The sequence below is a fragment of the Triplophysa dalaica genome, chromosome 3 (genome assembly GCF_015846415.1).
Source record: "Triplophysa dalaica isolate WHDGS20190420 chromosome 3, ASM1584641v1, whole genome shotgun sequence".
NCBI classification, from domain to species: Eukaryota; Metazoa; Chordata; class Actinopteri; order Cypriniformes; family Nemacheilidae; genus Triplophysa; species Triplophysa dalaica.
Genome location: NC_079544.1, coordinates 26,854,373 through 26,869,136, shown reverse-complemented (window position 1 = coordinate 26,869,136; position 14,764 = coordinate 26,854,373). Strand labels below are relative to the sequence as shown.

General features: G+C 40.1%; 1 protein-coding gene across 1 annotated transcript in view; it reads left to right on the top strand.

The window, feature by feature from the left end:
- The first annotated feature begins 778 nt into the window (after positions 1–778).
- The window catches only part of phlpp1 (PH domain and leucine rich repeat protein phosphatase 1), a 41,290-nt gene continuing 27,304 nt past the window's right edge, over positions 779–14,764 (top strand). Inside the window, exon 1 of the mRNA XM_056744225.1 lies at positions 779–2,127. Coding sequence (XP_056600203.1) covers positions 912–2,127 — 1,216 coding nt within the window. The 5' untranslated portion in view covers positions 779–911. The remainder of the gene's footprint in view (positions 2,128–14,764) is intronic.

Here is a 14,764-nt window from a genome sequence, read left to right as displayed (position 1 = left end):
GTGTTAAAATATATGTTTTATCGTTATCGAAATATAAGAAATCCAAATTAATTATACAGGAACCCCGTGGTTTACTGTTTACAGAAAAGTTATGTTGATGTCAACTTGATTAAATCAGAAATAATAATCAACAGTTTATTCAGAAAAATAATAATCAGTTCTTGAATCACTGACGATTGCGGCCGTTTTAATAAATATCTACGGCGTTAATAACTTATGAAGTGTGACGCACCATCAAAAACCATTTGCCGCAGCGCATTGTGGGAAATTGAGTTTTGTTTTAAATAGATAAGGTTCCGGTTACATTCTTATTTACAAGACGCTCGTCAAAATAAATGACCAGATATCTAGGATTTCACTGTGCCGTAAAGGATAATTATTTAATATTGCTAAAGATAAAATAATGTAAAAATAATAATAATATTAATTAGACCGACGTTTTAATAGGCTTGTTCGACTTGATGCGGCGTCGTAAGATCCGACAGGCGGAAGACATCGAAGTATCGCGAGAGCGTTTCGAAAAACCTCCGAAAGAGAAGATGGGGGCGTTAACCGTGTACTCTCGCGAGGTTTGTGAGAGGTGCGTATGCATCCTTTTTCAATTAATTGTCAGTCGATGCATTCCAAGACTAAGGGGTATAAAACGATACGACCAAATAATATATATATATATAATTAATGAAAGAAAACTCTTACAGGCAATAGAAACCGCGAAATTCCGCACATGGGACGTAAGCTCTCGCGTGACTTCCGCTCACTCTCGCGAGGAGTGAGTTTCGTTCTCGGACTCCATGATCTGATCGGAATCCAAGCGGCGCGGAGCGATCATCCCTGCGCGTTCATGACGCCCTTTCGCGCGTCGTGCGGCGCTCGCATCCCCGATCAGATGGACTAGGAGTGATCCAGTGAGGATGGAGAGCGTTAAAGTAAAGAAGATCGGCGCTCTGAGTGTGGCCCCGAGATCCACAGCAGACGATGAAGAAGATGACGAAGGCCAGAGAGCGTCGAACCCCAGACAGACGAGCTCAGACGAGTCTCGGACGAGAACCCAGAGTCCTGCCGAGCTTAACATCATCAATAAAGCCTGCAAGAGCGGTTCCGCTTTACTGCTGAGGAAGAAGAGGGTAAAGAGGCACGTGTCCAGCATCGGCTCCACTCACAGCCGCAGTCTGGACCGACAGACGTTGCTCAGACACCGGGCCAGCCCGCAGCTTCAGCTGTCCGACCGCCAGTGGGTCCGACAGGACCTGCGCAGGGGCTCCGTTCACGTCCACGACCGGCTGCTGGCGTGGTCGCATGCGCCGCGGCCGGTGCTGTGCACGGTGGAGAGCACCGCGGCGGAGATAGCGCAGCGCTTGCATCAGATGAACGGCAAGACGGGGTCGGTCCTGCGGCTGAATGCGAGAACGTATCCATCCACCGACCTGAATGGCAACTGCGATGGAGAATGTCCGCTCGTACACCTCCACGCGGGGGCCGAAAGCTTGTCCGACCAGCCGAACGACCGCTTGCGACTCCTGCTCTTGGAGAAGGACCACCGGTACCACCAGGAGTTTGACATCTACGCGCATTCGGAGGGTAATGGAGACCGAGGGTCCCCGCAGGACGAAGACTCCGTCAAGAGGTTTGCGGGGTCAGACGCGGAGACCAGCAGCGCTTGTGATGACCTGAGCTCCGGGGCCCGCTTCGGCCAGCACCGGGACTCGCTAAGCGACGACATGATTTTGGGCACGGACGCGTCGGCGCTGAGTCCTGCGTTTGACAGCAGCGCCGCGGAGGGCCTGGACACGTACGGCAGCTCTTCGGACGAGTTGGACCTGGACTGTCCGTCGGAATCCAACGCGTTCGATACCGGCGTGACCGATGATTCCGAGACGCGCGCGAGATTCAAAACACCGAACGCTGATGGTCTCGAAACTGGAGAACAGGACTCGCCGTCGGATTCGGACTCCGGTCCGGCCCTTTACGTCCAGCTGCACGGCGAGGCCGCCCGCCGCCTGAGGCCCGACGAGAGGCCCCTGCAGATTCAAAATGACTTTCTCTTTAAACTGGGATTTAAAGACCCGTGGCGGGTCCAGGAGGAGGGCATGAACACCGAGCTGGGCTCTCTCATACGCTTCTTTGCAGGTAAATGACAGGTCATGCCTTTTGTATATTTTGCCTGCCTTGGTGGGACTGCTGTCATGTCTCGTGTGCGTGTAGTCACGGAAAATGTGTAAAAATGCATGTTTGCAAACATCCTGGTCCACGGATCTGTTGCTTCTTTTTCTTGTGGCCCGTGCATCTGCAGAAGTGTGTGTTTTGGACCCTGCTGATGGGCGTGACACGAACATTTAGTGGGAAAATCTGGCTTGTGTGTTGACCATCAGGTTTTTAAGTGGTCCAGTGTTTGGGTTTTACGTGTTTTGCGGCTGACGTGCATGAGGAAATCCCACAGGAATATTTGTTTGCTTAAAACACCAAACTCAAAAGACTGTTAAAGTCATATTTCACCCTAAAATGAAAATTCTGTCATTATATGCTCACCCTCATGTAATTTCATACCTGTGTTAATTACTTTGTTCTGACGAATATAATGAAAGATATCTGGAAGAATTTTAGTAATATTCAATTCCGTGATATCATTGAGTCCCATAGTAGAAAAAAATAAATGCCAGTCAAAGGTGCCCCAGAACTGTTTGTGTTCCTAAATTTTACAAAATAACTCGCTTTGTGTTCAGCAGAACTACAACGTATGCAAGTTTTTTTTTCTGCAATGGTAGTGGATGATGTCACAGAACTGAAAATGGGTAACATTCTTACAAATATCTTTCTTTGTGTTTAACAGAACAATGAAATTTAATTAGGTTTGTAACAACCTGGGTATGAGTAAATAATGATGATATTTTTGGGTTAACTATCCCTTTATGTACTAACTTATGGTGTAATATAAGGTTTTTTTCGTAAAATCTCTTTTGATGGGTGTATGTGACTTTAAAGCTCAGACCTTCATGTGTATGATCTGTATGTGCAGTTTCACGTGTAGGGGTGGTAATGTCAAAACTTAATTGCTCTACAGACTTTCCAAAGAGTTCAGTTCAGCAAGTTCACTGTTCATGTGACATCAGTCTAAGCGTAGTTATGTAACCAATGCATGTAAACGTGCCACCACCACGCTGCTTCCATTTCTATTACTTTGACACGCCACATGATGTTGAAACTTTACAATGAATTCACCATGTTAATGTTCCCATGGATTTCTCCCTCTCTCTCCCTCTCTCTCTCACTCTCTCACTCTCTCTCTCTCTCTCTCTCTCACTCTCTCTCTCTCTCTCACTCTCTCTCTCTCTCTCTCTGGTAATAAAACATGACAGTGTTCTTTGCTCCCACGGATGCACATGACATGGCCACAAAACGTTTGTGAGCAGCAGCTCTTGTGGCTTGGACGGCGCTCTTGTTCCGGTCTCTTCATTATCATTCAAATGAAAGGGTGAATGCTGTTGGTGCAGTGGAGGGTGAAGAGAGAGGGCCGTGAGGCTTCTAGATATTCAGATGCTGTTCAACCAGTCTGTTCTTGGCTCGCGATCCTTTACTGTCTCACGCCAACATCCATTGGCCCGTCAGCCAACAGTGAGCCGCAGGAAGCGCTTTCATTCACGCCGCTGAGAAAATCAGGGCTGTGAGGAATACGGATGGATGGGGGAAGGAAAGGGCTGTGGGATTTGTCGAGCAGAGTAAGAGTGGTCCTTAACAACTCTGGGGGCCGGTTTCTTTGATGCGCTTCTGTATAAGCTGCAGACAGATTTAAGATTTTACTGTGACCCTATCTTGTGAATATCTTGTATAGAAACCTCATATTTATTTTATTGTCATAAATGGCAGTTTAACCGAACTAAACTTTTTTTTTTAAATGTCCAAGACAGGTGAGAATTCAAATAACATTTACAAGATAAAACTAAAATGTAGAAGGCAGTTCACCCCTCAATGAATATGTGTTTTTTGAAGATTTGCATGTTTGTATGAGGTTTGATATTACAGCTCTTGTATTTGTAAAAAAAACTGTACACTTTCACACACTAGGTTGACATCAAACATTGTGTTAGTTGTAGGGTTGGGGGTTATAAATAAGGCATGAGCTGAAATGAGCTTTTTATACAGTGCGAGCTGGGAAGTTATCAATTCAGGCGTGTTATTGAAGTCAGCTGGGTCTGCAAACTGGGCGTCCTCTTTTTACAGCGCAAGCTCCACAGTTTATTTTGATTATATATTCAATAAAAGAGTTATAAAATGAGGCGCTTCTTTATGCAACGTGAACTGCGCAGACACGCTTCTTCTTTATACAACGCCAACTGCGCAGACACGCATGTTCTTTATACAAGGCTTGCTGTGCAGAGACGTGTCTTCTTTATACAACGCCAACTGCGCAGACATGCGTCTTCATTTTACAACACGTGCTGCGCAGACATACGTATTCTTTATACAGTTATCAAGTCAGTCCTCTTTATACAGCGCGTGCTCCACATTTATTCTGATATTATATTCAATAAAACAGTTATAAAATGAGGTGCTTCTTGTTCATACAGCACGAACTGCGCAGACACGAATCTTCTTTAGGCTAAACAATGCAGGCTTCACAGACATCTGTCATTATACGGCAATAAAGTCAGGCGGGTCTGCGCAAACTGCATGTCCTCTTTATACAGCTCGAGTGCCACAGTTATAAAGTGGCTAGACTGATCTGTACAGTGTGAGGTTTGTTCATATTTGTTTACAACAAGATTTGCAGCCCACTGCGCAGAGCAGCGATGTGACTAAAGAGAAGGATTTGTTTGAATCACGATCCTTGCTCAACATTTTCGTGTCTTACAGCCATCAGCGATGGACAATGGCATCGTCTATCGGCTCAAGCCTAGTTAGTAGAGACCAAAGCTCTTCTGAGTGCCTGTCAAATTTGATGTGTGTTGTACGGAGATTCTTAATTTCTTCACAACCTGTCAGTAACTGTGTTACATATTCTCTTGAGTAGATGTCATTGTGGATGTTGACTTGCTCAACTGCTGTCCTCACGTGACATAAATTGATGACCCGTCACCTGATAACAGCTCTCTTGTTTCCTTCTCTGTCTGTATTATTGTCATTCCTGCAATTGCTGCAGAAGCGTCCAGAAACGCTACATGTTTTCCCCGGCCCTGTCTACGGGTCCATAGGCATGTGAAGAATTTACTCTGATTCGCACACAATGTCAGGCATGTTGGGATTAGAGCAGTGGGAGGAGACACTGAACCTGGAAGTCTCCAGTGGGTCACAGTGCAGCTGTATCAGCCATGCTGTTTATAAGTTGTAAAGTTCCTTAGACTGTGACTTTACATTCATCTTTTAATTAGGGCCATGTGTTTGATCCCATGTGGTACAATGAATCGGTCACATTTCTCTCCAGATGAGATGAGAAACCAAGACATCTCGCTAGAGTAACAGTGAACATATGTTTTGTTTGCCATGTGGGTCCTGTGGATCTTTCATACAACCCTGTTTGTTTTACAATAGAGAGTTAATTTTAGTTTTACTGGTGTTTCAAGTTTTATTGTACTGACCCTTCAAACAAGGTCACATTTTTAATTTAACCTTTCAAAGTTGATTCTGACTTATGAAGGTTTCTCATTATTCTACCGCTATTACTTTTGTTAAAGGTGTGCTGCAATGATGTGTTCAATGTTAAACGTGCTGTCTTCTCATGCTCAACGTGGTCAACTTGTCCAAAAATGAGTTGGGGGTGTTATGTAGTATTTCTTTACTCAATACACTCCCCCAGCGATCTCACAGGTTTCAGAAAGTTTTTTTCGAACATGTAACACATAAAAAAAAACAATATTTGCCCCTAATAAGACAATTATACCGGAAAAGCTCAAGGCATTCCCACATGGTAGTGAGTAGAGCAGGAGAAGGAGCATGCGCAGATGTCACTTTCAATTGTGTGCAGGAGAGAGAGAGAGAGAGAGTGCATATGTTCGTGAAGTTCAGGTGTTTGTGTCTTCACTGCATTTGGTGATGAATGTTATATGAACGGTGGCTAGAATGTTGAATTTGGAGATCGTTTAAAACTGATATATGGAGCCGTCCCAGCGCTAAAAGATGCTGGACATGAACGGCATGCTGTGAGTGAAACTGATGTCTGTGTTTTGTTGGCAATGTGCTTTAGTTCGGCCTACCCCTCCCCCCCCCACACGCAACGTATGATTTCAGAAGTAATCATACAGCTGTATCTATCTTTTATAAATGTTATCAAACTAAATACTCTTCCAAGATACAAAGTGTGCAATACTACTCTATAGGTACTCACGATTAATACATTAAGAAGATATTCACAGAATCAGGTAAACAAAAAAAAATAAAAGATTTAAGACGTCATTTTAGAAATATCACTGCTAGATATAACAGTGGAACAGTCATCTAACATTACGGCTGCAACTAACGATTATTTTGATAATCGATTAGTTTGATGATTATTTTTTTGGATTAATTGGTTAATCGGCTAAAAAGTTTAATTAGATCTTTTGCTTATAACTAAATCAGAAATGCAAAAAGTATACACAGATGTGTCATATTAGAAGTCTCTCCCAAACGTGGGAGGGCGGGGACGGTTGGCCACGGAAATCTGTTTTTTTTTTATATATTTGAGATATTTGTCATTCAAATGAAGTGAACAACAGTATCTAGAATAAATAAAACTCAAGTATCGAGCTTTTTAATGGACGTCACACCATATTGAATGTTGCTCCATCTTGGGAGGATGGCTGCTAGTTCGTCAATGCTGTGTTTTGTAATTTTTGTTTAATATTGCTTAATAAAACTGCAAGGTAAAGCCCATTGTTCTTTCACTTTCGATTTCTCCATATATCAAGCAAAACAAGTAATGTTATATATCAAAACAGTAATAGCAGTGGATTAATATCCTCCCAAGATGGCGGCGCAAAATAGGGTGTGACGTCAGATTCTCTATAGTACAGATACTTATTTAGAGTAGTCAAATCTACGGACTTCTTTCCCATATGTGATGGCAAGGCTTGCGTATAGTTTGTATTGCCTATAGTTGTATAGCGTTTAAGATATATTACCATACCTGTCTGCATTTGAGACTAGAGGTCGACAGATATGCGTTTTTCAGGCCGATACCGATTGTTTCCATGTGAATTAGACCGATATATATGGTGTAAAACCGTAAATTTATATAGAAATTAAGAACACAGGCTCTGAAACATTTGAAAGATTTTTAATTCTGACTGAGAAATCTTAATCATAACACTTATATTAATAATAACAAAAGAAAGAAGGGAGCACCCAGCAAAATTCTGTGAACATTTGGTAAACCACAAGCAACCCAGTAAAAAACAACAAGGAACAAATGAAAAAATGAATTGAATGGAATAAATTATATTTCTTTATGGAAAAAAATATGTTCTGATGACTTAAAAATTGCATACAATACTAGAACTATTCAATTAATCATTTTTCTCATCATTGGATTAACTAGCACAATTTGAATTTATATAATAAGTGTAAATAATTTAATTGCCTTCATAGCTTTATTGTGTATGTTGTTGAAAAGACCGCAAATGTTTTCATGAAGCTATAACATTAAAAGCATATTTTAGACACACTTAGTTAGTACATTGCCTATTCCTTGAGTGTATTGTCGGCAAGATGGGCATCTAATCACATCCATGTGTGTCTCTGAACATTTATGTGTATAAATAAGTTGCGGAAAATAACTCTATCTGACATTTGTCGCAAGCAGCTTGAGATGTGGAGTCTGTGTGTGTGCGCGCGCGTGCATGAGAGAGCTCTGACTGAAGACCGACCATTCAAGTTCTTTATGCTTTAAAATGGCTTGTATTTTTGAAATGGCATAACTTAAAATGACATGCAAAACGCCAGCTCGATCAGTTACAAGAAACGCGTGCAGTGTGCTGCTCGCTTACAGAGCAAAATCATTGTTATACTATGGATGTGAATTATATCTACATGATAATAATGCGTAAATCCTGCGGAACCTGCAGGAAACCCGTAAAGCTGCTCCGAAATTCAGGCACTAATTATATTGAAGAGTTTTGCATCTTTAGTGTAGTGGATTGTGATTTATTTCAACGTCTGATGCTGCCTTACCTCAGAGAGCATGAACCTGAAGAGAGCTTTCGGTGTGAGAGTGAAAAAAACGTTCTGTTCCGCAGCCTCCCGCTTTGATTGGCCGGACTCGTGACTTAGTCCCAACAAATCAGAGGGGCAGTGGGCGGGCATTACTCTAGGCAACAAACTAGAGCGACGTGTTCCGACTGCTGTCACTAAATCCTTGGCTGCATCAGAGCCAAATAGCGCATTTCAAAATTAAATGACTTTATCGGCAATTCGGCTTTTTAAATGATCGATATCGATTATCGGATAAATCTTTGATATCGACGCCGATAATCGGCCAGTTCGATAATCAGTCGACCACTATTTGAGACCCGTGATCGCAAACCGGAAAAAAGATCACCACAATCGCGGGTCTCAAATGTTACGAGTTTCAATGATAGACAAACGGGAGACTCCCGGTAAGTTATGGATATCACCCAGCACCTGACATAATACCAAAAGACTGCTGTCAAATAAAACTACTGCGTGCTTTTCAAATATGAATCATGTATGTGAGCTCATTTTACTCGATAAGGATCACAGGTTTCCCAGGTGAACAATGCAAGGCGCTGTATGCAAATTTGATTGAATCAATGATCACAGATGATTTCTTTACAAGAAGCCCGACGTAAACATAGGGGAATACGTTCATATTTTCTGATTTGTTACGTTTGCGGACTAAAAGTGCTAATGTGATTATATATTGCGAACGCTCGGCAAAGTTGGCGTGGAGAACTTGGCATTGCGAGCCCTGGAGTCTGGATTTCTGTGTGACATGCAGTTTCATAATACTGGTATAATTCAGATTTGCGCACCCGCCGCAAGTTATTTTATTACTGCTGCTAGAGTATTTCATGAATTAAACAATGTTCGGATGCCAACAAGAAACCACTTTTTCATCATATATATTGAGGTTTAATAAAGTTCTTGAATAAAAGAATGGATAATGAGCTTAAACCAAAAATACGCCTGGCCCGTCCTTGTGAATCAGACACTTTATATTAGTAACTAACTCAAGTAAGTAAAGAACATCAAACATACTAACTCGCAGTAAAGAGTTGGTAATTTTTTTATTAGATTTTCCTTAAATAAACTAATGTATCTATATGTATCTTTTTTGTTATATAAAATGGCTTCAATCGCGATAGAAGATTTTGGCTATATCGCCCACCCCTAGTTAGGGATGCACGATATTATCGGTAGGCAGATAATGGCTTATAAATGAGTTATCTGCATCTGCACGATACAGAAAATAACTCCGTAATGCCTCACCAATAGGAAGCTGTTTTGATTAATATGCGTTTGCGTCAATTTCCGTGTTTGTGCTACATGTCGGTGGTGTATTTATTTGAAAAATAAATATTTGAATATTTGTTTATTTAAATTAATTTAATTATTATTTAATTTGTTACCTTTTTTTGTCACTATTTTACATCAAGCTTATAATTATCATTAAATATTCATAACGCATTAATATTAAATCCTGTATATAGTTTTTTTAAATGTAGAAAATATATAAAAACTGCATTTAAACCAACGCGTAATGGGATAATCCAAAAAGAAAACATACTAGAGGTGCACTGATTGAAAAACTGCCGGTTTTCGCATGATCGGCCATGACTGGTGACTGGCCGGTCAGTCTCACGTCTTGCCGATTCGAAGCCGATCGTATGTTGCCAGCCATGGGCGGCATTGAACAGTCGAATTCGGGGGGGCAAGAAAAAACATCAACACACCTTTGAGTACCTGCATCATCAAACTATTCACAGAAATTTTAAACAAGCAGATTTAAGTAACAACTAAACAACAAAACAGGCATACCTTAGTGAAGTGCTAAACGGCATCCACCGGGCGCTGCATCAAATCGATTAACTTTTAACCTGGCCGGCCATTATATTGATCAACTCATTTTGGTGCTTGCTATGTACATAATTTAATGATCTCTCTCTCTTCTTAAATAGGCGATCAATTAGTTGGTTGTCAGTGGCCCTTAAATCCATCAACTGCAAAAAAAATCCCAGATTTTCCGACCATCCGTTTCGTCGTGACAACGAAGAGCAATTCTCGTTTACTCTTTTTGCGTGTTCACTGCTTATTTGCGTCGCTACGCTTCCCGTTTTAAGTGTCTGTAAGTGACTTTTCTTTTTAAAACCTTCAGAAATGTGTCTATTTTATTCTCGTTGCCACCAAATGCACGACATTGGAAACAAAAAGCCCGATCAATGGCGGGACTAAATTCAAGCCATTCATAAATCCCATACCATTCTTTTCTGAACTTTCTACCTTCAGTCACTGGAAAGGAAATAACTGGTTGATACTGCCCGATTTCAATAAAGTTGGTAGACATTTTTGGTCCGTGAACTGGATCTCGCTCAGGACGCGCGCTGTCTGTCGAGGCCTGGCTAACGGCTGCAATTTGAAACTGACCTGACGGCTCACATTGGAGAATGATTCTCATTTTCAAATCTGCTCTGTTGTCTGCTCGGTTACATGTCCTTCATCGGCAGCACTATCTGTTTTTGATTATCCAACGTATTGGGACGCTAAGCCATTTTGACAGATTTTGTCGGATAGTAGTAGTACGCAGGCTATTACTAATTAATGCGTAACATAGTACGTAATGCGTAGCATGTTGCTCTTTTTTCGTTTTGCTGCCCCCTATAAATGCGGAAATACAAATATAATCACATAGGAAACAATTTTCACATCTGCAACTCTTTGTCTCCAATAATTAAATTACGACATGGAGGGGCATCTGCCCCCCCTTGCCCCCCCCCAATGTCGCCCATGTTGCCAGCGATGGGGACAATAACGTCAAATACGCAAGTATTCAAGATTCAGGATTTTTTTTACTTGTTATTGAAATGGCAGCTTTAATCAACCGACTTCTTTTAGTACTACAGACCAAAGATAAAGACAAGTTATTTTACATTTCAGAAAAAAATAAATAAAGCAATGATAGTTTCATAAGCAGAGACAAGAATAAAGTTGAAGTATTTTTTTGTTATCTTAGACTTTTGTGAGAGTACAAAAATGAATAAGGTTGATTAAGTGATTAAGTTTAGTTATATTTTATACTTATTTTCAGTCACAGAGTTCTTCAATTTAAGAGTTATTTGGGCAAGAGAAGATTCTGTAATTTAATGCAGGTTGTAGAACTGTATTAAGGGAAATTGTGATGTTCAATAATTTATGTAATGATAATTAAAAAAATATGAAAAAATATGTATTGAAGAAAAGTTCATGTTTTTTTTATAAACTGTCAATTATAGTTTGTGGTAGGGGTGCTCCGTTCAGGATTTTTGGAGCCGATCACTGCTCCTCGATCACTGTAAGCTGTATTGGCCGATACCGATCACCGATTACAGGAGCTATTTGTTGCTTTCTCAGTACCACAAGAGAAAGACTCATGAATTAACAAATGAATATTAGTAAGTAACATATTTTTTAACACTTTCCTTGAAGCATGTATGTATAATGCATTATAAAGAGTTATTAAAGGGTAAAATGCATTATTATTAATTATTCATAATGTGTGTTGTTATGCATTATATGTAGTTGTAAAGAATTATAACCAATTTAAAATGTGTAGTGTAACAATGAATTGCTAAGTGTTATAATGTATGAACTGTAATAAGAATTATCTAAAAGATATCACAATGCATTAAAATGTGCATTATAATGCTCTAAAACTACTTTTTTAATGCATTAAACATACATGCTTCAAGGAAAGTGTTAACACATATTTTCATAAAAGATAGCAGCATGTGACATGAGTCCCAGAAACCCTTTGTCTTCCACAATATAAAGTGGCCGTGATCAAAGCAAATTTAATTATTTTATCTGATAATCTGATATTTCTTTATGCTTCTTACAGTCCTTGCAGTAGGGTTGATGCTTTTAAAAATGTCTCTGTTACTGACAGCTGAGGAGAGGATGCACTAGACCTTTATTTTTGACTTTTCATTTATTATTCAATGTTTCTGTTGTCGGACATAAACATTTGTTTGTAATTAGATTATTATTTTATGTTCATATGTCCAATCAGTAACAATGTAAAAGGTGTTTTGTACAGAAAGCTGTGGTTTGGTCATATATGTGCTGCTTCTGCCGCTCACTGAACAGAGAAAACGCAGTGAGAGGCATTTTTCCACTCACTGAAAGTTATTATTCATCCAAAAAGACGCTATTTTATGAGGAAAAAACTCTGTAAAGCCGGCACCACAGCGCACCTGTGTGTATGCGTGCACGGGACGCGTGAGTGACGGATGCAGATGCACCTCAAGTCTCTTGGTGACCACATGCGCGTTTAGCATTACAGAGCTGGCATTTGAGAGTAAGCTAATGAATAGGAAACACACGTCCCTTCGCGATAGTCTACCTCCTTCTGCTCACGATCACGTTCAGTCCATTCACCATCACGTTCTAATGACACGAAATGATAAATAGGGGAATTACAAATCGCCTTTATTGTAGTCCGTCAAAATGACATATTTCTGATTTTTCCATCACTGGTAGAAGAAAATGAATTTTCTGTTGACGCGATCTCTGCAGCTGAGTGGCGCTCGAGCTGCTGAACTGCCGCTCACTCTGTGCGAGGCTAACTTTGAAAACTACTCGCACTCCTTTACGTGACTAACCCTCAAATGTCTAATGAGGTTGCTGGTGTCTCGCAAATGTCTCGCCAATTTTGCGTCATCTGATCGGCGTTTCTGGATCGGCCTTTTAGAGACCGCCGATCATACTTCCCAAAGTGATTATCGGCCGATTATGAACGGCGACCGAAAAATCGGAGCACCTCTAGTTTGTGGATGTAAAATTGGAATCGGCAAAGAAAATTGCAATCGGTGCATCTCTCAAACATACATAACAAAATGAACAAAACGCAACGTACAGTGAGTATATTGACAGTCTGTGTGATATAACAATATTTTTGATTTTGTTTTATATGTTCTTGATAAGAAAATCAAGCATATAGGCAAGGTCTATTTTACTCTGGTGAAAGTCTGTTTAACAAGCCGACAGTTAAAGCCGACAGCGGAGAAACCGCACTTATCTTCTCTAGCTCCTGGTAACAAAACCCAGATCTGACAAGAATATCTGGCTTTATTTTTTATAATGTTGATAATTATTAAAGTAAATGGGCTTGAAACCTCCAAGCCGACTGTTAAAATCCTAAAAAAATACCCCGCGCAACAAAGACAGAGCAATTACAATGCTATAGATATTTTCTTATCAGCACCACATATAAAAAAAATGTCTTCGTCTTTCACGGCAAGTGTCTTACTTGTTTAGCTTTGCATTGCATTTGCATAAATAAATAAGGTAGGCCTTTTTATTTAAACTAAGGCAAGGAATCACAGCCAATTACAAAATAAACAAAAAAGGCATGCGTGTGAATTTAATTACAGGATGTAACTTGAAGGCTACGATCTAGTTGAACTTCTACAAGGACATCTCAGGCTTTTAGGTATGGGAAAAGGTGCCAGTCTTATGTTAAGGCCAAATTCATTAACATTAGTTGCAGTGAAATGTAGCCTACATTTTCATGTTTCAAGTTGTTCAAGAACGAATATGAATTTAACAACTGCTACGAACAAGTTATGGTAATAAATAAGTTATTGTTATTCATTTAATATTACGTTGTTTTTTTATACCTAATGTAAGTAATGTTAGAAAATACTGTGGCTTAAAAGTTTTGAAACATTTTAATATGATGATGTGAGCAGAGCATAACACACGATCCCGGCATCCGGTGTGTAAACTTAATTAAACTAGCTTGCAATCTGAGTGAACAAAGATTTAGGAACACTTACAAATTATTGTTTTTATTTTCTGTGTATTATAAGGTCATTACGGTTGAAGCAAAGATGCGTTAAATAAGACGTGACAACTCTATAGGTCTTCTGTAGCAGTAACTTAAACTTGTGGTGACGTAATTTATTCTTATGAAAAATAAGAATATTATAATCGCATTTTTAATATTCAAATAGTAATTGAGGACTTGTAAAAGCAACATATTCGCACATTAACAGAGTGCGCAAAGAGATATCCCTGCACGCATTAGCCGCGCACGGCCTATTTGATTAACCTTTTTAACTAAAACACAGAGTAAAAATAAAGTTAAATCCTGCCCATCGCCCATCGGGAGTAGACTTTGAACTTAAGCTCACGTGTGCTTTTCCTCTGTGCACTTTGCCATTTTGTAGTCTCCATTTCAAAGACACCATTGCATAAGCAAGTCTGTTATCTCTTTAACCTCTGCTCTTGTTGCTTCTTTAATTAATATTCACCAAATTCATTTTCCTAACGTTTTTAAAATTATTTACTTTTCAAAATGTGAGAAGGGACAGTCAGTGAAGTGACGGGGTTGTGCCCCGTTGTTTTTTTCCACTGGCTCATTGCTGGTGCTTGTTTTTTTCCCATGCAGCTTAAATTTGCAAACATCGCACCTTGGTTGAAAAAAAGCTGTCCAGCACTTGCTGCGTAAAAACGTCCTGGTGGATATACAGCATATATCGGTATCGGCTATCGACTTAATTGAGGTGGAAATTATTGGGATATCGGCAAAAATACAATATCGTGCATCACTATCCCTAGTTCAACCTATCAGGTGCGT